Source organism: Mangifera indica, chromosome 5 (assembly GCF_011075055.1).
Source record: "Mangifera indica cultivar Alphonso chromosome 5, CATAS_Mindica_2.1, whole genome shotgun sequence".
NCBI classification, from domain to species: domain Eukaryota; kingdom Viridiplantae; phylum Streptophyta; class Magnoliopsida; order Sapindales; family Anacardiaceae; genus Mangifera; species Mangifera indica.
The window spans coordinates 17,584,688-17,607,297 of record NC_058141.1 but is presented as its reverse complement, the minus strand read 5'-3'; the positions used below and the strand labels follow the sequence as shown (position 1 = coordinate 17,607,297).

The 22,610-nt window shown below is 34.2% G+C and overlaps 6 protein-coding genes across 13 annotated transcripts; 3 read left to right on the top strand and 3 right to left on the bottom strand.

The window, feature by feature from the left end:
* Positions 1–71: 71 nt before the first annotated feature.
* Positions 72–3,846, top strand: LOC123217050 (nitrogen regulatory protein P-II homolog). 7 transcript variants are annotated; one of them, XM_044637796.1, is made up of 7 exons: positions 160–303; positions 387–432; positions 550–577; positions 1,319–1,406; positions 3,009–3,078; positions 3,538–3,573; positions 3,670–3,846. In XM_044637796.1, the coding sequence occupies exons 1-7, from the start codon at positions 256–258 to the stop codon at positions 3,732–3,734; spliced, it is 381 nt and encodes a 126-aa protein (XP_044493731.1). In that variant the 5' UTR covers positions 160–255; the 3' UTR covers positions 3,735–3,846. The 7 variants fall into 7 exon arrangements, 4 of the variants coding, with proteins under 4 accessions (XP_044493729.1, XP_044493730.1, XP_044493731.1 ...); XR_006502404.1 differs by lacking the exon at positions 1,319–1,406 and adding an exon at positions 2,781–2,848 and having other exon boundaries at positions 3,670–3,705; XR_006502405.1 differs by lacking the exon at positions 1,319–1,406 and adding an exon at positions 2,781–2,848 and having other exon boundaries at positions 210–303; positions 384–432; positions 3,670–3,705.
* Positions 3,754–6,828, bottom strand: LOC123217047 (putative pentatricopeptide repeat-containing protein At1g02420). Its single transcript, XM_044637789.1, has 2 exons — positions 6,588–6,828; positions 3,754–5,798 (listed from the first exon to the last, which is right to left on the bottom strand). Exon 2 carries the CDS (start codon positions 5,566–5,568, stop codon positions 4,045–4,047), a length of 1,524 nt encoding a protein of 507 aa, XP_044493724.1. The 5' UTR covers positions 5,569–5,798; positions 6,588–6,828; the 3' UTR covers positions 3,754–4,044.
* A 127-nt stretch (positions 6,829–6,955) lies between these two features.
* On the top strand, positions 6,956–10,735 carry LOC123217048 (nitrogen regulatory protein P-II homolog). Of its 2 annotated transcripts, none has more exons than XM_044637791.1 (8): positions 6,956–7,205; positions 7,286–7,334; positions 7,452–7,479; positions 8,239–8,326; positions 9,669–9,736; positions 9,897–9,966; positions 10,426–10,461; positions 10,558–10,735. In XM_044637791.1, the coding sequence occupies exons 1-8, from the start codon at positions 7,019–7,021 to the stop codon at positions 10,620–10,622; spliced, it is 591 nt and encodes a 196-aa protein (XP_044493726.1). In that variant the 5' UTR covers positions 6,956–7,018; the 3' UTR covers positions 10,623–10,735. The 2 variants fall into 2 exon arrangements, with proteins under 2 accessions (XP_044493726.1, XP_044493727.1); XM_044637792.1 differs by having other exon boundaries at positions 6,964–7,205; positions 7,289–7,334.
* A 1,161-nt stretch (positions 10,736–11,896) lies between these two features.
* Positions 11,897–14,895, top strand: LOC123217049 (ADP-ribosylation factor). The gene is made up of 7 exons (XM_044637793.1): positions 11,897–12,047; positions 12,613–12,770; positions 13,037–13,107; positions 13,959–14,078; positions 14,223–14,341; positions 14,446–14,527; positions 14,618–14,895. Exons 2-7 carry the CDS (start codon positions 12,623–12,625, stop codon positions 14,621–14,623), a joined length of 546 nt encoding a protein of 181 aa, XP_044493728.1. The 5' UTR covers positions 11,897–12,047; positions 12,613–12,622; the 3' UTR covers positions 14,624–14,895.
* A 646-nt stretch (positions 14,896–15,541) lies between these two features.
* On the bottom strand, positions 15,542–16,318 carry LOC123216418 (putative pentatricopeptide repeat-containing protein At1g02420). Its single transcript, XM_044636829.1, has one exon. It carries the CDS (start codon positions 16,316–16,318, stop codon positions 15,542–15,544), a length of 777 nt encoding a protein of 258 aa, XP_044492764.1.
* Positions 16,319–18,748: 2,430 nt separating this feature from the next.
* Positions 18,749–20,899, bottom strand: LOC123216130 (galactinol synthase 1-like). The gene is made up of 4 exons (XM_044636498.1): positions 20,450–20,899; positions 19,551–19,871; positions 19,324–19,458; positions 18,749–19,222 (listed from the first exon to the last, which is right to left on the bottom strand). Exons 1-4 carry the CDS (start codon positions 20,780–20,782, stop codon positions 18,995–18,997), a joined length of 1,017 nt encoding a protein of 338 aa, XP_044492433.1. The 5' UTR covers positions 20,783–20,899; the 3' UTR covers positions 18,749–18,994.
* Positions 20,900–22,610: the final 1,711 nt, after the last annotated feature.

Below are 22,610 nucleotides of genomic sequence, written 5' to 3'. Positions count from 1 at the left end.
TCCCACCTGTCAATTTAACATTTCAACTAAGCTAGCGAATCTTTACGTGCGAGGTCGAGCGGAGTTACTTTATCATCAATGGCAGCCAACATCTCCATTTTCAGAAGTGAAAAATTATGGCTGCATTTGCAAAACCAGGCACACTTACTTGTCTGTATTTTCAGTCTCATCTCAAAGAATTTCCTCTCTTAGATTGCACTTCCATCCGACCACGGATCAGGGATCCTCGATTTTCCCAGCTAAAGCTCACAAGAAATGCGTCAAATCTTCTTGTTATTAGAGCCCAGAACTCCCCTGTCCCTGGTACGGAATTTATAAGTTGTATTTTAGTTTTTGGCGTCTCTGAGATTGAAATGGTTGATGATCCCATGTTGTCTTTCTAGTAGACTATATCCCGGAATCCAAATTCTACAAAGTGGAAGCGGTGCTCAGGTATTTATAAAGTTTCCTTACACTATTTCCATATAATCTGTTAATATTCCTTTAGTTAAGAGTAGTTTAATATATCTAATTTATGTTTTTCGTGCTGCTGAAATTGGGATGATATAGGCCCTGGCGAGTCCAAAAGGTTTCTTCTGTAAGAGCTAATAAACCCTCACCTTTTCTTTGTGCTGAAATTATTACTATAATACTATGATTCATGCTTCTAATTTGCTTAGTACCACTTCCTCTTCTGTTTATCTTCCTTTAATCTATAGCCCTATAACTCCTTATATTCTCATCTTCATTTGCTTCTGTTTACATTTTGCACCCATAATCAAAGTCGGAATAAAATTTTGGACCAGACTTTTAGATACACTATAACTTTTAAAGCTCTAACTTCGTTAATGATTAGGGTCATCGATGGTTTGTTTTGTGAAGTTTTCTTTATATCAGTTCGAGTTCTACAGCAATTATGAGTTAACAGTCCATGGATTCTTATCTAGGACAAAGCAACCATTGGTTTCCTTTCACACCTGTCACAAAAAGACAGATGTTTCATATCACAATGTGAATCCCATTTACATAAGCTAATGGACTTCTTCATGCTTAGATTAGAAGTGTATATCAGCTTCAACAAGAGTTGTCTTGTACTGCTGTTTAGCATCTGAGCTAATGTTTTTCTCTCGGTAGATGAACTTCATACTAGTGTACTTATTAAGATCTGAGTTAAACAAGCACAAACCAATGCCTCACCTGAAGATATAACTGTTTTAGTCACATTACTTAGCAAAATATTTTTTTCAAATTAATCACTGAACTTCTTCAGTATCATATCTTCTTAACTCCTATCTCATGTGCTGTTCAAATTTTATGGTTCGTCTCTTTAAACATGAAGGCTTTGCTGGAAATGGGTATCCGTGGTGTCACGGTTTCTGATGTTCGAGGCTTTGGTGCTTAAGGGGGATCAACAGAGCGACATGGTGGTAAGTTGTTTTCTAGAAGGCTGAAATTATTGTTAGATTAGTTGGCTATGGCTTATTTGTAGCAACAGTTTTACCCTTTCCTCCTTTTCAATTTCTGGTTGTCATACCTTTTATATATTATGGTTAGATTTGATTGTACAACTATAGTATTTCCATGAGCTGCATCTTCTTTGAATTTGACCGTTGGATATAAGCAGTAACTCGTTTTCAATGTTGGTTAGAATTTCTGTTTTTTTTTTTTTTTTAAATTGGGATAACAATAGTTAGAGATGTTGGACTATCATTTTTTTCTAATGAAGTGATCAAACTTTATTATTTTCTATTGAAATGATCAAACTTTCATTATTTTTTATTGAAATATCGGACTATCATTTGGTTTGAAACATCGATAAAATAGAAATGATGTAGCAATTTTTTTGGGTTAAAAACACTGACAAGGACAATTTGTGTGTTGATGTGGGCAGTTTGTAACCCATAAAATCCTCAAATTATACCTTTTCCCAAATTCATTTCCACAAAACACACTCAAAACAAACAAAACCTATCAAGAATAAGTAAAACCCAATTAGACTTAATTTGGTTTTTTGTTTTTTATAATAGAGATATTTTAAGTTGAAAGTTTGAAGTTTATTTATTATTTAGTCTCAGTTAGGAACTGATGGATAATGGTAAAAAATGATTAAGTTGGATTTCAATAAAACACCATTTTAATTAAAAAAATTTAAATTAACAAGATAGACTTAAATAATTAAATGAAAGCGAAGTTTATCATCAATAAAGATCATTCTTATTAAAAGAATTTCAAATAGATAGGATACATTATAGAGAAATTATAAGAATCTCATAATACACGTTTAGAGATTAAACCCATTTTTGTGTGATAGAATATAAGTTTGGTTCTTTTAATAGAAAATTTTGAAAGTTTAATCCTTTCAATAGTTGAAAAGAAGTTTAGTGAGCCAAAAATTGTCCACGTCAACTGGGAATCACCATCATCATTTGTGAATTAAAACAAAAAGTTCACGTCATTAATTTCAAATGGCATTGGAGGTTAGACCTATTATTGCGATAAAATATAATTTTGATACTTGCAATCGAAAAATCTGAAAATTTTGGTCCATTTAATAAAAAAAATAAAGTTCAATCAAAAAATGATTGTTTGATACCTCTAAGTGTTGTTATCTCATTTTTAAATCATTTTATTTAACTAAGTAAAATAAGATAATTTCCTTAACGCATCACCCCCACCTCCACGCCACACCCAACACACCCCCCCCACCCCCCCCCCCCCCCCCCCCCCACATTTGCATCATCCTCATTTGTTGTTTGTACATTGTCTTCCCTGTGATTTCCTTTTGAATAATTCCTGTTCAGGCTCTGAATTTTCTGGTGACATGTTTGTTGCTAAAACAAAGATGGAGATTGTGGTGAGCAAAGACCAGGTATAGATAATATTGATCTTAACTAGTGCGGTAATAGAAAGTTAAGATTCATCTCCATCAAAAATAGATTTTTGTTTGGCGAATTGCTGCAAAAGGAAAATGTTCATGATATTTTTGTTAAACGATTAATCGATGAATCCTGACAACAACACCATCTTAGGTTGAAGCAGTAATAGAGAAGATATTAGAGGAGGCAAGAACCGGAGAGATTGGTGATGGCAAAATTTTCTGTAAGGCTTTAAACCTTTTTTATTTTGAAATTCTTCAACCACACCTTTGTTAGTCTGCATTTTATAGCATTTTCTACATTTCCTGTGTGGATACTGCCATTTTAAATTCAGCAATAGCATTTGCAATTTTACAAAACATGTTACCAAGCCAAGGTATAAAACAGAAAAGTAATGCCAATAGAAAACATGCTGATGAAGATCATAACATCTTATGGTAATTTATCCTCCATGATTTCTATATATTTTTTATTTTAGTGGCAGTCAAATTCCACATACTGAATTTCATTTTAGCACCTATAAAGTTTTATGCAATTTTCTGTCCTTGCATCCTTATCTACCTACACACTTATCAGAAATTAAAACAAAGGTAACGGAAATATGGAAACCTAATTGGTGGATATGCAGTCAGACTTCTGCCATGTATTATTGTCTTTTGATGAAGTTTTCTCGTTTGTGCAGTGATACCCGTCTCAGATGTCATAAGAGTTCACACTGGTAACTTATTGTTGCTTTTAACCTTGTATCTGTATTTTACTTAAGTAGAATGATGCAGCTTGAAATATGCTCAAATAATGAGAGCAAAACTTTCAGGTGAGCGTGGAGAAAAGGCTGAGAAGATGACTGGGGTACAATCTGAAATGCGTTATGCTGCATGACCATGTTCAAGTTGCAATATGAACAAATAGCAAGATTAGCATATAACCTTATTACTGTATCGCACTTGCTATTCTTATGCCCAATAACAATAAGAAGAAAGACTTGTGATGATGTTTTTTAGTGACACAGACAACAATGACGAAAAAAAAAAAGGAAAACTAAGATGTGGCAAAGAAGAAAATCTATATGGAAAAAGCCAAAAAATGGTGGCAAATCTTAATGAAATGTTTGAAATTTTCCAAGATACTTTTGGCGTCTCAGTACGATCAGTCAGTTCTTCAAAACCAACGGAGCAACTAGGCCGAGATTCTAATTTGACATCTCTGTCGGGCTCCCTTCACTTTCATGAACTTGGACGTGAGGCCCAAAAATGGCCATTTTCTGCTCCAAGTTTTGAAGGGCTTCTTTCTTGTTTGCCAATTCCATAAGAACCTTGATCCTCCGAAAAGAAATGTTGCTTGGCTTTTGCCCTTTGTCTATCATCTCCAAGAAACACTTCTCTGCTTCCACCAACTTTCCCATATCACAAAGCAAATCAAACAATACATCAGATACCAAAATATAAGACCCAAAACCCTTGTCCACCATGTCATTCCACAACTGCAATGCCATCTTCACCCTTTCCTGCCTCCTAAATAACCTAATGAGAAACATACAAGACTGTGTATTTGGGAGGCACCCACTATCCATCATTCTCTGATATAAATTCCATGCACTTGTCAAATTATTTGACCAGTAAAAAACCCTAAAGAAGAGATTGTAAGTAGTGGCATTTGGGTCTAATCCCTTCCCCACCATCTCATCCATCAACTCAAATGCATTACCAAGCCTCTTCGCAATACAATAATTCCTTATGGCAGCATTGTAAGCTGCAGTGTCCGGGTAACATCCATACTCCTTCATTTCTTTCAAAACATCTCTAGCTTTATCAGGTTGACCAATTAACCCCAAACCCCCAATCAAACTTGTATATGAGATAACGTCAGGCGATATATCCTCGCCTCTCATTTTTTCAAACACCTTATATGCCTTCTCTACTTGTCTACCTTTACAGTACACATCAATCAAACAATTATACGAAACGATATCAGGTTTTACTCCCATTTCAATCATCTCCTCAAAGAAACCCTCGGCCTCCTCCACCGATTTCCACCCAGACAAAAGTATATTGAAAGTCTGCAAATTAGGACTAAAATCATGCTTTAAACTATGATACACATTTCTAGCATCTGTCATACTCTTCTCCTGACACAAAGTCCTCAACAAAGCATTAAAACAAGTAGTATCGAATACTGGAACCAGTTTTTTGAATTTTCTAAAAGACTCTACAGTCTGCCTAACTGAACAAACTTTAGCAACTCTAGCTAAAACCACTTGCATAGTTCGTGTAGATACTAAAGATTGATCTTTTCTCTTGGTGTCAGCCAGAAGGTCCCATATTAGATCAAACCTACGGCCTCTGCCTAATACATAAAGCATTGTATCTAAAGAAAAGGAAGTGTGATAAAACCCTCTTCTATTGGAAACATATTTATAGAATTCAAGAGCTTGTAGAGGATTCCCGTGGCTAAACCTGACTCTCTTTAACACTTTATCAATCAAATCATTAGAAAAAAGAACCCCACTTGATTTCAACGACAGTTGGAGGTTTTTAGAAGAGGAAGAGCCAGTGATTATCCCAAAAACAATTTCAACGTCGTCCTTGGGAGGAGAGTTATCAGAAGAGAAAAATGAACTGAACACTAATGAATTCGCATTATCAGATACAGAAAATATTTTAGGAGTGTACCTTAACCTTCGTGACAGGGAAGGTGTGAGGCTCTTAACAATCATCTTTCCTTGAATTTTTCACAAACTCGAAACAAAACGAATCGAATTTGATGATTGCAATATAGGGCTGCTCTCTCTGCAAATGATGTCGTTCAATTTAGGGTTTAGCGCTGTTAAAATTAAGTAGCCCTCACCACAGCCTTCAATTTTAAGAAGGTAAAGATTCACATACGATTCATCGGACTTCGAACAATCCTTATTTATCTCAAAAAGCTAGCAGCAATGCATAGCTTCTGTCACCCAAAAATAAAATGTTGAGGAAAATCAAAAACATAGTCTGGAAAATGAGATAAGAAAATCAAAAACATAATAAATGCGGAATGATTTATTCATATATAAATTGATTTTCACAAGGAAACACCTTGTGGGTGGTTCTCCATCACGTATTGTTAAGCACAGAAATAGATCAACATAACATAATCATCGTTTAACATACATAATAAATAAATAAACTCAATTTATTTCCTGTCGCACGTTCTCCACATAGCCAATGCAAAACTACAGTACCAATTTAAATCAGGAAACAACAACTGAATCTGAATCGACCATCAGCAAGAGACAATTTCTCTGCTTTTACAATTGCACCTACTGCAAGAGGTGTATAACTTTTGGAAGGGCCTTAGAAATGAGGGAAGCTATTTGAACCATCAACACCTCACCCATATGTACATGTAAAAAGAGGAGCTCCTTGTTGAAGACATCTAAATTGTAGATACTTTCAACCCATCTAATTCATAATCAATACAATCAAAGAGGAAGGATTCTTCGCTAACAAAATTAACATATATATATATATATATATATATATATATATATATATATATATATATATATATATATAAGAGTTATTCTAAGCCTGATTATTTACCACAATGTGGACAGAATTAAGAGTACTTAATTTTGATGCTACTGAAAATGGGAACTTGTAAACTTAGCTTGTACGAATAAAGAAGGAAAATTCTAACTCTGAAGTCCGATTAATTAATGCAATTAAAGAATGGAGAACAATCTGCGGGGAGTACCTGATCGAGGTTACTGAGGTGGATGTAAATATTAAGTTCTTCTAGGGCTCTTCCCACTCTTTAGCCGACTGATTCTATTTACAAACTCTTCACCTTCTCCTTCAGCCGCCATTTTCTTACCCACAACTGCTCCTAGATGTCAGATTTTTTGTGATGTGTATGCTCAGATCTTTCTAGACTCAAATTCCGATCTCCGTCGACATCAATTAAGATTCAATGGATTGAAATGGGCCTAGTATTAAGAAAATTACGAATTTGGCCCAGTAGCGATCTAACTTCAATTGAGCCCAACCGCTGAAAACAAATACCACGAATTCCCACGTGTCAATTTAACATTTCAACTAAGCTAGCGAATCGTTACGTGCGAGGTCGAGCGGAGTTACTTTATTATCAACGGCAGCCAACATCTTCATTTTCAAAAGTGAAAAATTATGGCTGCATTTGCAAAACCAGGCACACTTACTTGTCTGTATTTACAGTCTCATCTCAAAGAATTTCCTCTCTTAGATTGCACTTCCATCCGACCACGGATCAGGGATCCTCGATTTTCCCAGCTAAAGCTCACAAGAAATGCGTCAAATCTTCCTGTTATTAGAGCCCAGAACTCCCGTGTCCCTGGTACGAAATTTATAAGTTGTATTTTAGTTTTTGGCGTCTCTGAGATTGAAATGGTTGCTGATCCCATGTTGTCTTTCTAGTAGATTATACCCCGGAATCCAAATTCTACAAAGTGGAAGCGGTGCTCAGGTATTTATAAAGTTTCCTTACACTATTTCCATATAATCTGTTAATATTCCTTTAGTTAAGAGTAGTTTAATATATCTAATTTATGTTTTTCGTGCTGCTGAAATTGGTATGATATAGGCCCTGGCGAGTCCAAAAGGTTTCTTCTGTAAGAGCTAATAAACCCTCACCTTTTCTTTGTGCTGAAATTATTACTATAATACTATGATTTATGCTTCTAATTTGCTTAGTACCACTTCCTCTTCTGTTTATCTTCCTTTAATCTATGGCCCTATAACTCATATTCTCATCTTCATTTGTTTCTGTTTACATTTTGCACCCATAATCAAAGTCGGAATAAAATTTTGGACCAGACTTTTAGATACACTATGACTTTTAAAGCTCTAACTTCGTTATTGGTTAGGGTCATCGATGGTTTGTTTTGTGAAGTTTTCTTTATATCAGTTCGAGTTCTACAGCAATTATGTTCCAATTATGAGTTAACAGTCCATGGATTCTTATCTAGGACAAAGCAACCATTGGTTTCCTTTCACACCTGTCACAAAAACAGCAAGAAGACAGATGTTTCATATCACAATGTGAATCCCATTTACATAAGCTAATGGACTTCTTCATGCTTAGATTAGAAGTGTATATCAGCTTCAACAAGAGTTGTCTTGTACTGCTGTTTAGCATCTGAGTTAATGTCTTTCTCTTGGTAGATGAACTTCATACTAGTGTTCTTATTAAGATCTGAGTTAAACAAGCACAAACCGATGCCTCACCTGAAGATATAACTGTTTTAGTCACATTACTTAGCTAAATATTTTTTTCAAATTAATCATTGAACTTCTTCAGTGTCATATCTTCTTTAACTCCTATCTCATGTGTTGTTCAAATTTTATGGTTCGTCTCTTTAAACTTGAAGGCTTTGCTGAAAATGGGTATCCGTGGTGTCACGGTTTCTGATGTTCGAGGCTTTGGTGCTCAAGGGGGATCAACAGAGCGACATGGTGGTAAGTTGTTTTCTAGAAGGCTGAAATTATTGTTAGATTAGTTGGCTATGGCTTATTTGTAGCAACAGTTTTACCCTTTCCTCCTTTTCAATTTCTGGTCGTCATACCTTTTATGTATTATGGTTAGATTTGATTGTACAACTATAGTATTTCCATGAGCTACATCTTCTTTGAATTTGACCGTTGGATATAAGCAGTATCTTATTTTCTATGTTGGTTAGAATTTCTGTTTTTTTTTTTTTTTAAATTGGGATAACAATACTTGGAGATGTCGGACTATCATCTTTTTTCTAATGAAGTGACCAAACTTTATTATTTCCTATTGAAGGGATCAAACTTTCATTATTTCTTATTGAAATATCGGACTATCATTTGACTTGAAACGACGGTAAAATAAAAATGATGTAGCAATATTTTTGGGTTAAAAACACTGACAAGGACAATTTGTGTGTTGATGTGGGCAGTTTGTAACCCATAAAATCCTCAAATTATACCCTTTCCCAAATTTATTTCCACAAAACACACTCAAAACAAGCAAAACCTTTCAAGAATAAGTAAAACCCAACTAGACTTAATTTGTTTTTTTGTTTTTTATAATAGAGATCTTTTAAGTTGAAAGTTTGAAGTTTATTTATTATTTGGTCTCAGCTAGGAACTTATGGATAATGGTAAAAAATGATTAAGTTGGATTTCAATAAAACACCATTTTAATTAAAAGAATTTAAATTAACAAGATAGACTTAATTAATTAAATGGAAGCGAAGCTTATCATCAATAAAGATCATTCTTATTAAAAGAATTACAAACAGATAGGATACATAATAGAGAAATTATAAGAATGACATAATACACGTCTAGAGGTTAAACTCATTTTTGTGTGATAGAATAGAAATTTGGTTCTTTTAGTAGGAAATTTTGAAAGTTTAATCCTTTCAATAGTTGAAAAGAAGTTTAGTGAGCCAAAAATTGTCCATGTCAGTTGGGAATCTCAGTTATCATTTGTGAATTAAAACAAAAAGTTCACATCATTAATTGAAAAGAGGTTAGACCTATTATTGCGATAGAATATAATTTTGATACTTGCAATAGAAAAATCTGAAATATTTGGTCCATTCAATAAAAAAAATAAAGTTCAACCCCTTCATTAGAAAAAAAATGATCATTTGATACCTCCAAGTGTTGTTATCTCATTTTTAAATCATTTTATTTAACTAAGTAGAATAAGATAATTTCCTTAACACATCACAACAGCAACCCCCCCTCCCTCCTCCTCTGCATCATCCTCATTTGTTGTTTGTACATTGTCTTCCCTGTGATTTCCTTTTGAATAATTCCTGTTCAGGCTCTGAATTTTCTGGTGACAAGTTTGTTGCTAAAACAAAGATGGAGATTGTGGTGAGCAAAGACCAGGTATAGATAATATTGATCTTAACTAGTGTGGTAATAGAAAGTTGAGATTCATCTCCATCAAAAATTGATTTTTGTTTGGCAAATTGCTGCAAAGGGAAAATGTTTATGATATTTTTGTTAAACGATTAATCGATGAATCCTGCCAACAACACCATCTTAGGTTGAAGCAGTAATAGAGAAGATATTAGAGGAGGCAAGAACTGGAGAGATTGGTGATGGCAAAATTTTCTGTAAGGCTTTAAACCTTTTTTATTTTGAAATTCTTCAACCACACCTTTGGTAGTCTGCATTTTATAGCATTTTCTACATTTCCTGTGTGGATACTGACATTTTAAATTCAGCACTAGCATTTGCAATTTTACAAAACATGTTACCAAGCCAAGGTATAAAATAGAAAAGTAATGCCAATAGAAAACATGCTGATGAAGATCATAACATCTTATGGTAGTTTATCCTCCATGATTTCTATATATTTTTTATTTTAGTGGCAGTCAAATTCCACATACTGAATTTCATTTTAGCACCTATAAAGTTTTATGCACTTTTCTGTCCTTGCATCCTTATCTACCTACACACTTATCAGAAATTAAAACAAAGATAACGGAAACATGGAAACCTAATTGGTGGATATGCTGTCAGACTTCTGCCATATATTCATGTCTTTTGATGAAGTTTTCTCGTTTGTGCAGTGATACCCGTCTCAGATGTCATAAGAGTTCGCACTGGTAACTTATTGTTGCTTTTAACCTTGTATCTGTATTTTACCTAAGTAGAATGATGCAGCTTGAAATGTGCTCAAATAATGAGAGCAAAACTTTCAGGTGAGCGTGGAGAAAAGGCTGAGAAGATGACTGGGGGACAATCTGAAATGCGTTATGCTGCATGACCGTGTTCAAGTTGCAATATGAACAAATAGCAAGATTAGCATATAACCTTATTACTGTATCGCACTTGCTATTCTTATGCCCAATAAAAATAAGAGGAAAGACTTTGTGATGATGTTTTTTAGTGACAAAGATAACAATTGCAAGAGAAAAAAAAAAAGGAAAACTAAGAGGTGGCAAAGAAGAAAATCTATATGGAAAAAGCCAAAAAATGGTGGCAAATCTTAATGAAATGTTTGAAATTTTCTTCCAATGGAGTCGGGGACCCATCTGTAGGATTGTGAGTTTTCTATTGATTTGCTGTTTGTGAACTGGTTACATACCCTGGTTGCCTGCCTGCCTGTCTTATTTTGTGCCAACTTCAACAGCTTGTATCTCTATACCAAGGCTGGTGCCTACTTTAGATGTCAGTGTTTATTGATCACGTGCTTTACTAGTTTATTTTTATTTTTTAACGTTGTGACCGTCCCTCTTATGATCCTTACCACTTGATACAATGAAAGCCCTGCTAATCATAATAGAGTGAGGTAAGGCATGTACCTTGTAAATATTGTACCAGAAAACCTTGGCTACTTAGCTGATAGGTAAAACATGAACAAAAGGAATAAAATGAACATATTTTGTAAGGCGGTCCATCACTACCAACATTATTTATTTGCGTTCAAACAGACAATTCTATTATAAAATTCATTGGAATACCTGTCCAGGCCTTTTTAATTTGGAGTAATTTTTACCAACTAAATATATATAATGTTGGAGAAGATTTGAATCTATAATTTCTTATATATAGAAATTTCTCTTTTATCATTCAAATTACTCTTTTAAAAATAATGGGTATTTTTTTTTTTAAGAGAAGATTATCATAGATGGTGAAATATTTTTGCCCAAAAGATACTGTTACCACTTTTTGACTGCAAACACCAAGGAAAAAACCTACCTTTCGTAATCAAAGTAACCTTGAATTTTAACCCTATCAATTCTAAGCATCTCTGAAAGTAATTTTCGAGTGTTGTAATAAATTTTTTCAAAGGTAAATTTTTATGAATAAGATTTTAATGCATCGTAAATCAGACTTTGAAGATGCCAAGTTGAGTCAGTAACCCAATAGTCCTAAAAAAGGATTAATATATCGACAAATTTCCGACAACACAATGAAATCAAGCTGGTTCGGGCTTATTCAAGACGGGTCCAAGTTGGCTTGACCGGGACAGGGATTCATAATTAGCATATACCAACAACTTAAAATTAAAAAGACGAGGAAAAATTAAAAGACTAACGGAAATTGACGACGTTAAAACAATTGAACGGCCGTTTGGTTCTATAAATGCACGATCTTCGGAGTCGTGTTAATCTGAACTACAGCTCGTGTATAGAGAGAGAGAGATAGAGGTAGATCTTCAACAAAACAAACCGCTCTCGTACCTCAGGCAAGTGATTTTGCTCCCTCCCTTTCGCATCTCATTTTGATTTCGAGAAATGTACGAATTATTTTTCAAAATATTTTTAGATCTCCATTTTTTGTATCATTCTTTTAATTGTTTGTTACGTCAATTTCTCTGATCTGCTTTTCTTATTGCTCGATCCACCTTTGATCATTGATAATCGTGCTCCTTATCTGAAAATTTGATATCTGTGATCTCCTCTTATGGCCTTTCATTCTTAAATGTTTTAATAATCAAATTACGTGTTGATGCGTTAGATTTTGATGTATTTTGTGAACTGCGGTGTTTGATCCGTCGGAATTTCAAGCCTAAGCTATTGTTTTATTTTATTTTTGGTTTGGATCAGTTATTTCATAGTTAGATCTATGATTACAATTTGTAGATGCTGTGTTATTTTGATTAAGTGATTTCAGCGTTAACTATTTTGATTTGATTGATTATGGTCCAATATTTTGCTTGAATTATTCAATTTATGTTTGTCCTGTTCGGCAATAATGCTGCTTGGATTTTCTTTTCTTATTCTAACTTGATCTGGCATTGTTGTTTACAGTTTGTGAACAATGGGGTTGTCTTTCACGAAGCTTTTCAGCAGGCTCTTTGCTAAGAAAGAGATGCGTATTCTCATGGTAGGTCTTGACGCTGCTGGTAAGACAACCATTCTATACAAGCTCAAGCTAGGAGAGATTGTCACTACTATCCCAACCATTGGTAAGTTTGATATTACTGCACAGGCGTTCCTCTTGAATACTTTTAAGGATTTGCATTGGAGTTGTTAATATTGAAACTTCCTTTTTCTTTTTATTTTGGGCTGGAAAATAATTATTGGGTTATTATGATATCCACTAAAGACATGCAACTTAGTCTCACCACCATGTCAGTATATCATTCAGTGGACTGCTTTTTTTTTTTTAAACCATTTTAACCCTCTCATAGATTTCTTTTCTGTACTAAATTTGCTTGCATCATTTGATCAGGATTTAATGTTGAGACCGTGGAATATAAGAATATCAGCTTTACCGTTTGGGATGTCGGAGGCCAGGACAAGGTATGTTGGTTTAGTTTTAACAAACAAAGTGCAAGCAAATGTTAGGTTTTATTTTATGCAGATAATATTGTTGATCTCTCTAGCTATCAGTACTCTTTTGGTTTATTTCTTGTTATTTTTAGGGAATCTCTTTTCTTTGGTTATTTTATCTGATCAATTGTGTATTATCTGACTTATGAGATCTTTATCCAATAGTGCTTCTTAGTATATCTGGATCTGCATATTCAAAAAGGGGTGTGCCTGTGATGGCTAAGAGCTGGTTTGATATTCCTCCATAAGTACTGAAGCATTAGAGATTACAGAAGCATACATATACTTCATAGTTATCTTTTTTAATCTGTTACAATTTTGTGCTGTCTTAGGTCTTTTCTTGGCACATAATCTTTCCTTTGTTTAACTAAGAAGGGTGTTGCCCAGTTTTGGTTGATAGATGTATAGAATCGTGTTCTTATATCCCTGAATATTGTATCTGGAAAATGTAATGCATGTTGATCTATTTCTCACCAGTATTTTATGTATGGCTTTTTCATAGCATAAGATACAGTCTCTTGAACAATGAACTCTTCAATTTAGGTAGTCAGCCGAAGTTTTTTGGTTCTTCTGATCTTCATATTATTGTAAAGATCAAATGAAGTCTCTTTGTCACACTTTCTATTATTTTAAATCATATCATAATTTTCCTGGGATCAATCAAGAGACTTTATGCCTTGGCCTAGAGGCAATAGAATTTAATATTGGATGGGTGGTGTTTTTGTTTAATTTTCATTAATAGTGAAAAGGGGATTGGAGGATGTAATCTTCATTTTTTTTTTTTTTTTTATGGCTAACCCCCTGGAGTTTTGGTTTTTCAGATCCGACCTTTGTGGAGACATTATTTCCAAAATACACAAGGACTTATATTTGTGGTTGATAGCAATGACCGAGACCGTGTGGTTGAAGCCAGGGATGAGTTGCACAGAATGCTGAATGAGGTATTGTAACAGGTTTCAGAGCGTCTTACCATAAGCACAGATGAATGCTATACTTGGAACCATAAGAAGTTGCTTTTGGGGAATTTTGATGTGGTAGTTTAGGTTGTTTTCTGTTTTTAATATTACTTGTTTTTGCATTGACAGGATGAGTTGAGGGATGCTGTGCTGCTAGTGTTTGCAAACAAGCAAGATCTTCCTAATGCAATGAATGCTGCTGAGATAACTGATAAGCTTGGTCTTCACTCCCTTCGTCAGCGACACTGGTAAGATATATTGTCCCACGCCTCCCACAATTCCCCCCTCCTTCCCCTCGTTTTCTCCATTTCTTCTTTTCGATGTATGCATATTGATTTATTCTATGTCGCAGGTATATCCAGAGCACGTGTGCTACTTCCGGTGAAGGGTTGTACGAGGGACTTGATTGGCTTTCTAACAACATTGCAAACAAGGTATATACTTTTGTGGATGATATATTTTGAACAATTTTACTGTGGATATTTTAAAGTTATTTATTGATATATTTTCCTGTGCACTTACAGGCGTAGAAGGTTAAATTCTGAAGTTTGGGTTGCAGCAAGCGTTGGAATAGAGAGTTAACATTGTTCCTTGATGTTTTGGGCATTTTATCTCGTTAAAGTGTTGTCATCTTTTTTTTTGTCGTATTGTTTGAACCTTAAAAATTGTAATTTGTTACATGTAGCTTCCGAATAATTGTGAAATTTAAAATTAGTCTCCATAGGACCTCAGGCTTTGTGGGATGGTTCATTTAATTTCAAACTTCGTACTAGCTGGTCGAAGATTTATAGTTTTGTGGTTATTTTATAGTGTGCCATGGATCAAGCGCGTTGCAAACAAATGCTTGTTTTGCGAACAAGAATAACTACCTTCACGGTAATTAATTGCAAGGCATTCGGATTCCGGTTCCATGACTGGCTATTGCTTCAAAACGTGCAAGAATATTTGTTACCATAAAATCAATTATTCGTATAATCACAATCCAACATTATAATTTAATAATCATAAATTATGTCAGATGGACCGTAGATATCAGCAATTCCTCCAAATTTGAAGTTTAAATTTCTTCCAAATTAATTTGGAAGAGAGACTCCGACTATAATGTTTCAAACCAAGACATGGTGGACATAGAGAGGCGAATTGGTCGTCCCCCGGACGGCCTGGATCCACATTCCTCCACTGAATTGGGGCGCTAGTTGGAATAAAATTAGCCCTTCTTTCGTCTCACAAAGGCGAATGGCTTCCTCGTCTTCCAAGAATAGGGAAGGAGAAGTCAAGCAAACACCTCCCCTGAGGGGCCAACTTGAACCTATTACACAGAAGGCAATAAATTACCAGATGCCAGATTCTTCAATCACTTTACCAGGATTACTTTTGGCGTGTCAGTACGATCAGTCAGTTTTTCGAAACCAACGGAGCGATTAGGCCAAGATTCTAAATTGACATCTTTATCGGGCTCCCTTCACTTTCGCGAACTTGGACATGAGGCCCAAAATGGCCATTTTCTGCTCCAAGTTTTGAAGGGCTTCTTTCTTGTTTGCCAATTCCATAAGAACCTTGAGCCTCCGAAAAGAAATGTTGCTTGGCTTTTGCCCTTTTTCTATCATCTCCAAGAAACACTTCTCTGCTTCCACCAACTTTCCCATATTACAAAGCAAATCAAACAATACATCATATACCAAAATATAAGACCCAAAACCCTTGTCCACCATGTCATTCCACAACTGCAATGCCATCTTCACCTTTTCCTGCCTCCTAAATAACCGAATGAGAAACACACAAGACTGCGTATTTGGGAGGCATCCACTATCCATCATTCTCTGATATAAATTCCATGCACTTGTCAAATTATTTGACCAGTAAAAAACCCTAAAGAAGAGATTGAAAGTAGTGGCATTTGGGTCTAATCCCTTCCCCACCATCTCATCCATCAACTCAAATGCATTACCAAGCCTCTTCGCAATACAATAATTCCTTATGGCAGCATTGTAAGCTGCAGTGTCCGGGTAACATCCATACTCCATTTCTTTCAAAACATCTTTAGTTTTATCAGTCTGACCAATTAACCCCAAACCCCCAATCAAACTTGTATATGAGATAACGTCAGGCGATATATCCTCGTCTCTCATTTTTTCAAACACCTTATATGTCTTCTCTACTTGTCTACCTTTACAGTACACATCAATCAAACAATTATACGAAATGATATCAAGTTGTACTTCCATTTCAATTATCTACTGAAAGAAACCCTCGGCCTCCTCCACCGATTTTCACCCAGACAAAAGTATATTAAAAGTCTGCAAATTAGGCCTAAAATCATGCTTTAAACTATGATACACATTTCTAACATCTGTCATACTTTTTCTCCTGACACAAAGTCCTCAACAAGTAGTATCGAATACTAGAACCAGTTTTTTAAATTTTCTAAAAGACTCTACAGTCTGCCTAACTGAACAAACTTTAGCAACTCTAGCTAAAACCACTTGCATAGTTCGTGTAGATACTAAAGATTGATCTTTTCTCTTGGTGTCAGCCAGAAGGTCCCATATTAGATCAAATCTACGGCCTCTGCCTAATATATAAAGCATTGTATCTAAAGAAAATGAAGTGTGATAAACCCTCTTCTATTGGAAACATATTTATAGAATTCAAGAGCTTGTAGAGGATTCCCGTGGCTAAACCTGACTCTCTTTAACACTTTATCAATCAAATCATTAGAAAAAAGAACCCCACTTGATTTCAACGACAATTGGAGGTTTTTAGAAGAGGAAGAGCCAGTGATCATCCCAAAAATAATTTCAACATCGTCCTTGGGAGGAGAGTTATCAGAAGAGAAAAATGAACTGAACACTAACGAATTCGCATTATCAGATACAGAAAATATTTTAGGAGCGTACCTTAATCTTCGTGACAGGGAAGGTGTAAGGCTCTTAACAATCATCTTTCCTTGAATTTTTCACAAACTCAAAACGAAACGAATCGAATTTGATGATTGCAATATAGGGCTGCTCTCTCTACAAATGACGTCGTTCAAAATGAAGTATTTCATTTTTTTGGTTGTTAAAAAATGAAACCATTTCTCAAGCTCTAATCTTATTATATATGGGCCCCAACCAAACCGTGACATTAGCAGAATTGATTGTGACTATCACTAATTGGCTTGAGGGAGGAAGATGACATGCGAAATTAAAATCTCACAAAATTAGGTATATAATCGAATCGACTCAACCCCTAATGGTTAGAATTTTTAAGGTATATTTATAAAATTTTAATTTATTTTATATAATAATTATGACTCTAATCATTATATCCTGAATTTATTTGTTTTATAAATACAAATAAGATCCCCGGTTATAAAAAAAATTGAATTGACTGTATTTGAAACCACTACATAAAAATAAATATATTTTTTATATTTTTAATTATATGATTTTTCTTTCAAATTGAATTGTTTCCTCCCTAAGAAAGAAATTTGAACAATATTATGTACATATATTTTTTGTCCACAGATATATACAGATTGTGATATCATATGATTATATGTTATCTTATCATTAATTCAAAATCTCCAATTACATCATAATTCATCTATATATGTACATATTTATATACTAAAAATATATATATACATATAGTTTTATTCAAGAAATTTTACTATATTCTATCTTTAAACTTAATCTTAACATCATAGTATTTAGGAGGCGTTTAATTTTGATAATATTTTATTATCAAAATAGATAGATTACTTTGAAAATAGATTACTTAGAAGATTACTAGGTATAAATGATTACTATATTTGATCAAATTTAGTAGGTATAAATAATTATCGAGTTTGGTTAAAAATAATAAAAGAATACTAGTAAATTATTTTACTTAAATGTCCTTAAATATAATTATTTTTAAATATTTTTATATTATTTATTATATTAATTAAAAATAAATTTATTTTTATTACTAACAAACTAAAGATTATTAAGATAATTTTTAAATTTATAGAACCAAACAACCCTTAAGATTTTCATAAATATTCTACACTTACAAGATATATACACATATACATAAACTCTTGCATTGAAAGTTGTCTCTTAAGAAGAACGGAAATAATGCTACAAGTGAGTCCTGAATCCTGACAAACTAACCACTTTCAGATTGCAGCAGCAGCACCAATTACGGCATCCATAGAGTTCCAGTAAGCTTAATTTTTCATTAACAAGGAAGCAATGCACAGCGATAATCATACTGCTGGCAAACAATTAGCCAATGCATATAGTAAGTAACATGGTTAGCGTTACTGGCAGCTATTTGATTTAAAAACATCAAAGCAAATTAATAATGCTCGATGTGTGAAAATATATATATAATATAAATGCTTGACTGCTTTAGAAAAGGAAAAATGTTCCTCTGATTTTCAAGTAAACTAGAATATTGAAATAAAGGGAAGAAAGAAATCAATAAATCCACGTCAAAGGAAACGTTTGTTTAATCAATCAGTCTTAGACGTGATCGGCGATTGATTGAAGATTCAAAAAGCGAAAGCTGAGCGCAAATGAACATTATAATTTAAGTTTTCATCGGTATGTCGCCCACTTTACAGTAATTTAGGACCCTCGGAAAAGCAGGTCAAAATGCATACACTACTGAGGACAAGCAAGAAATTGGGAAGGACGTATATTCATTCACCGTTGATAAAAGATTACATTTAACCATCAATATACTTAGAGAGTGCCCAGAGATAAAAAGACAAAAGCGAATGCCAAAGCTTAAACTCCCCCCACAAATTACCAATTTACATGTAGGTGAAAGGAATTTTGACCCTTAGAACTTATAATATTAATTTACATAAAAAAACTAATTGCGATCTTTGTCTTCTACTTAGAAGAAGAAGAAGAGCGCATCAAGTCTTAAGCAGCTGAAGGGGCAGCCACAAACTCAACTGCGCCAGCACTTGAGAGAGCATCTATGAATGGTTTCAAGTTGACAGGTTCTGTCTCACCATCAACTCCAGCAATTGGCTTCTTGTAATTCAATGATTCATCATTGTAAATGTCCCACCATTTCTGCACTAGCATTTTAATATCCTCTCTTTGCATATTGTCTTCCTTTCCGGTGTACCTCCATGGTTTTGATCCCTATTTATAAGATCGTAAGGTTACCATCATTTCAGCGCCTAAAATATTAACAAAACCTTTTAAAAAAAATTAACAATGGATAGAAATGAATCAATGGTTACCGCTGCACAGTAGTGAACAACTTGCACTTGCTCGAGATTCACATTCTCTGGGTGACGCCACAACATGGCAAGAACTAGATTGTAAACTAAAGGAATCGGCTTGTAGATGTTCTTGAAAAACATGTTCAACAAGTCCTGAATGTAAACATTGTTAAAACCCACAACTTAGAATTACTATAAGTTAACCTTGAAAAATTAAAATTGGGGGAATCCATCGAAAGATATACCTGCTCTGCAAAAGGGGTGGGAGGAGTAATTTTGAGAGTTTTCAAGAGATCATAATAGGTAGAGAGGCCGGGCTCAAAAACGAACATGCCAGCATTGAAGTAGAGTGCAGGGGGTTCACCCATTTCAGATGGCCAGCGGACCTTGTCAGGACATTGTTGGCAATAACCGATCTTGTACTGTGGGGTATGGCTCCAAGTTTTCTCACAGAAACAGTCCATCACTGCGTAGAAATGCCCATCAGGCAAATCAAATAGGTGATCAATGTTGTCATATACCTGAATGTCCCCGTCCAAGTATATCATCTTACTATACTCCACAAACTGCACGCAGATTCAAGTAAAAACAAATATCAGTAATTGTCCACTGTGTTTTTAAAACCCAACCGATGACCTAACTAATTGTCTCTCATTAGTTTATGATTTGATCTATCCAATTATCCAACTCAATTTATTATCAAATTATTATAATTTTTTTAAAAATAATATTAAAATAATTAAAATTTTATACTTAAATAAAAAAATCAAAACAAAATACTTAAAATTTTGAAAAAAACTAAATAAATCAAAATAATGAGAAGATATTGTTTTTAATAAATAATAATTATTAATATGATCTCAATAAAATAATTAAATAAAAAAAATCATTTTCGTCTTATAATAAAAAAATTCTAAAAATCATTATCTACATGAGACAGTTTTTAAAACAGTTACATGTAAGACAAATAATAGTACATGTAAGACAAATACCCTGAATAAAGACAAAATCAACTCCGAAAAACACAGTGGATATTGTAGACCCTTCCGAAAAACATGGGGAATGACAAAGTCAACAGAGAAAAGTGAAAAAGGAGACGTGAAATGACGGCAATGTGGGAACAAACAAATGAAGCGCAAAGTACCTCCCAGATACGGAGTTTTGAGTAGTTGATAACGTAATAGGCCATGGCAAACTGCGTCTGGTTTTCAGGTGGATAAACGGGTTCGATCTCCCTTACAATACAACCCTGAGATTCCAAAATCTTACGATGTTCCTCTGGTACATCGGGTAAAACTGCCACCACCAATGGGTATGCGGTTTTGACCTTTCTTAGACCTTTGGCCAACCCAACAACGCCTTTTACATAGTCTCCATTGCCAGCCAAGAAGGTAACGTATGCCCTGCTAGGTAAGCTAACGGGTTTGTTGGCGTACCCAGTTGATTTTACGGAAGATTGAACAAGTTCAGGAGCCATATTTGGAGGGTTGCTAGAGAGAGCGAGGGACAGCGACAATGCGAAAGGCTTCAAATTTTTTGGGGGTTTAATAACTTGTTTTTTCTCCGATGATAGTTTGATGTAGCCTTGGGGGTGTTTAAATGGACGTCAAGTGGAACGTAAATGAGGCCGAAATTTTATAAAAATAAATGGATATATTCTATTTTACACTCGGGTATGGAGCATAGCCCTACACGTGTCCATTTTTAAGATCCAACGGCGGAAATGACTTAACAGCGAAGGTTCCCGAACTGGGTGGGTCTATGTGGAAGAGACTAGAAGCCACGGGGTAATAATTGTGTGCGACAAGATGTCCTTCTGCAAGCTATGTCTTACCATATATTTTTACTATTAATAAATATACATTAATTTAAATTAATAATGTGAATAATTTTAAATAAAAATAAATTAACATTTATATCAAGCATCGCAATACTTAATATTATTAATTTTTATTTATTTATTTATTTATTTTTTGGCTGTCGATTTATGTCCACAAGTTGCATCATCTCTGACTCTCCCAACACACTGTGTGGTAAAAAACGAATGCCGCCAGCGGGCAGTCAGCCACTGTTGTTTGTCCTCACGACGACTCTCAATGATATGACAGCTGAATGACTATTTCTACTGGGAATTCTGATAAAACGAAAATTTCGTACCCCCAATTTAAAAAAAAAATATTTTCCCATTTGTCCTCTAATTCTTATTGGTAAAATTAGGTGGATTTTATGATGAATTTAGTAAAATAATTTACTTAAAAATTTTAATTTTGTTTAATTATTTATATACACTTTGTTTAGCAGAAAATTACTAAAAACCCTTTTTCAAAAAAAAGTCTTAATCATATTTATCTTCATTTATATAACAAAATTTAATAAATAAATAGGTATATAAATTGTTCAAACTTAAATTATATAAAATATCTTTTCACCCAAGTCTGGTTATAACATAGTTGATATTGATTATCTTTTTAAATTCTAAAACAATAACTAGTTCTAGTAATATATGATTCGAATTATCCACCTATTAAAATTGTGAAACGAATGATATGATAATTCTGATTTTATTCATAATTAAATAAAAAACCATATGAGAAACACCAATTGAAAAGTGAAAGGTGCCCAGGTCTGGTTGTGTGGACTTGGGGTGGTCCATTAACCATGGAGGTGCGCCTGCTATGGTTTTTAAATATAAGGCCACCATACAGGCTTCTTAAATTTCTAAATGAAGCCCATATTTATAAGGTCCGTCATGTTTTTCCCACCCTCAGTGCTTGACGATTTATGATCAAGAGCATGACTTTTAAAGTTTTGAGAAGATCCTGTATGGTAGATTATGCCCTCATGACATAATGGTTATGCTTCGCATATTCAAAGCATCTGGCTTGCACCAGAACACACCTCTCATCTTAAATCTCTTGAAGCTTCTCTCGAAATGGGTTCTATTATTTTTTTAATCCAGAATACAATCAGCTCCTTGTGTGAGTTGTCCTAAATCACCCATCTCTTCCAGAACTTTAAGGTTTGGTTTGAGCAGTTTAATTTGACCCTGATATTAAGTTAGAAAATGGCTGCCATTGCAATTTATATTATTTAAAAGAAGCTACCAAACTTTTCTGACTAAGTTTAGTATTGATGGAGTTTGAAATTGAGCTTACAAATTTGTAGTTGACCTTGATACTGGCTAGGAGTGGGCTGAAGACGGCTTTGAGCAGAAGAGAATCATATGAAAATTGATACAAATTCTGAAGGAATAATTGAAATAAAGAATGCAGTAGAAGTCAGAAGGACAGTTCACCTTCGCATCA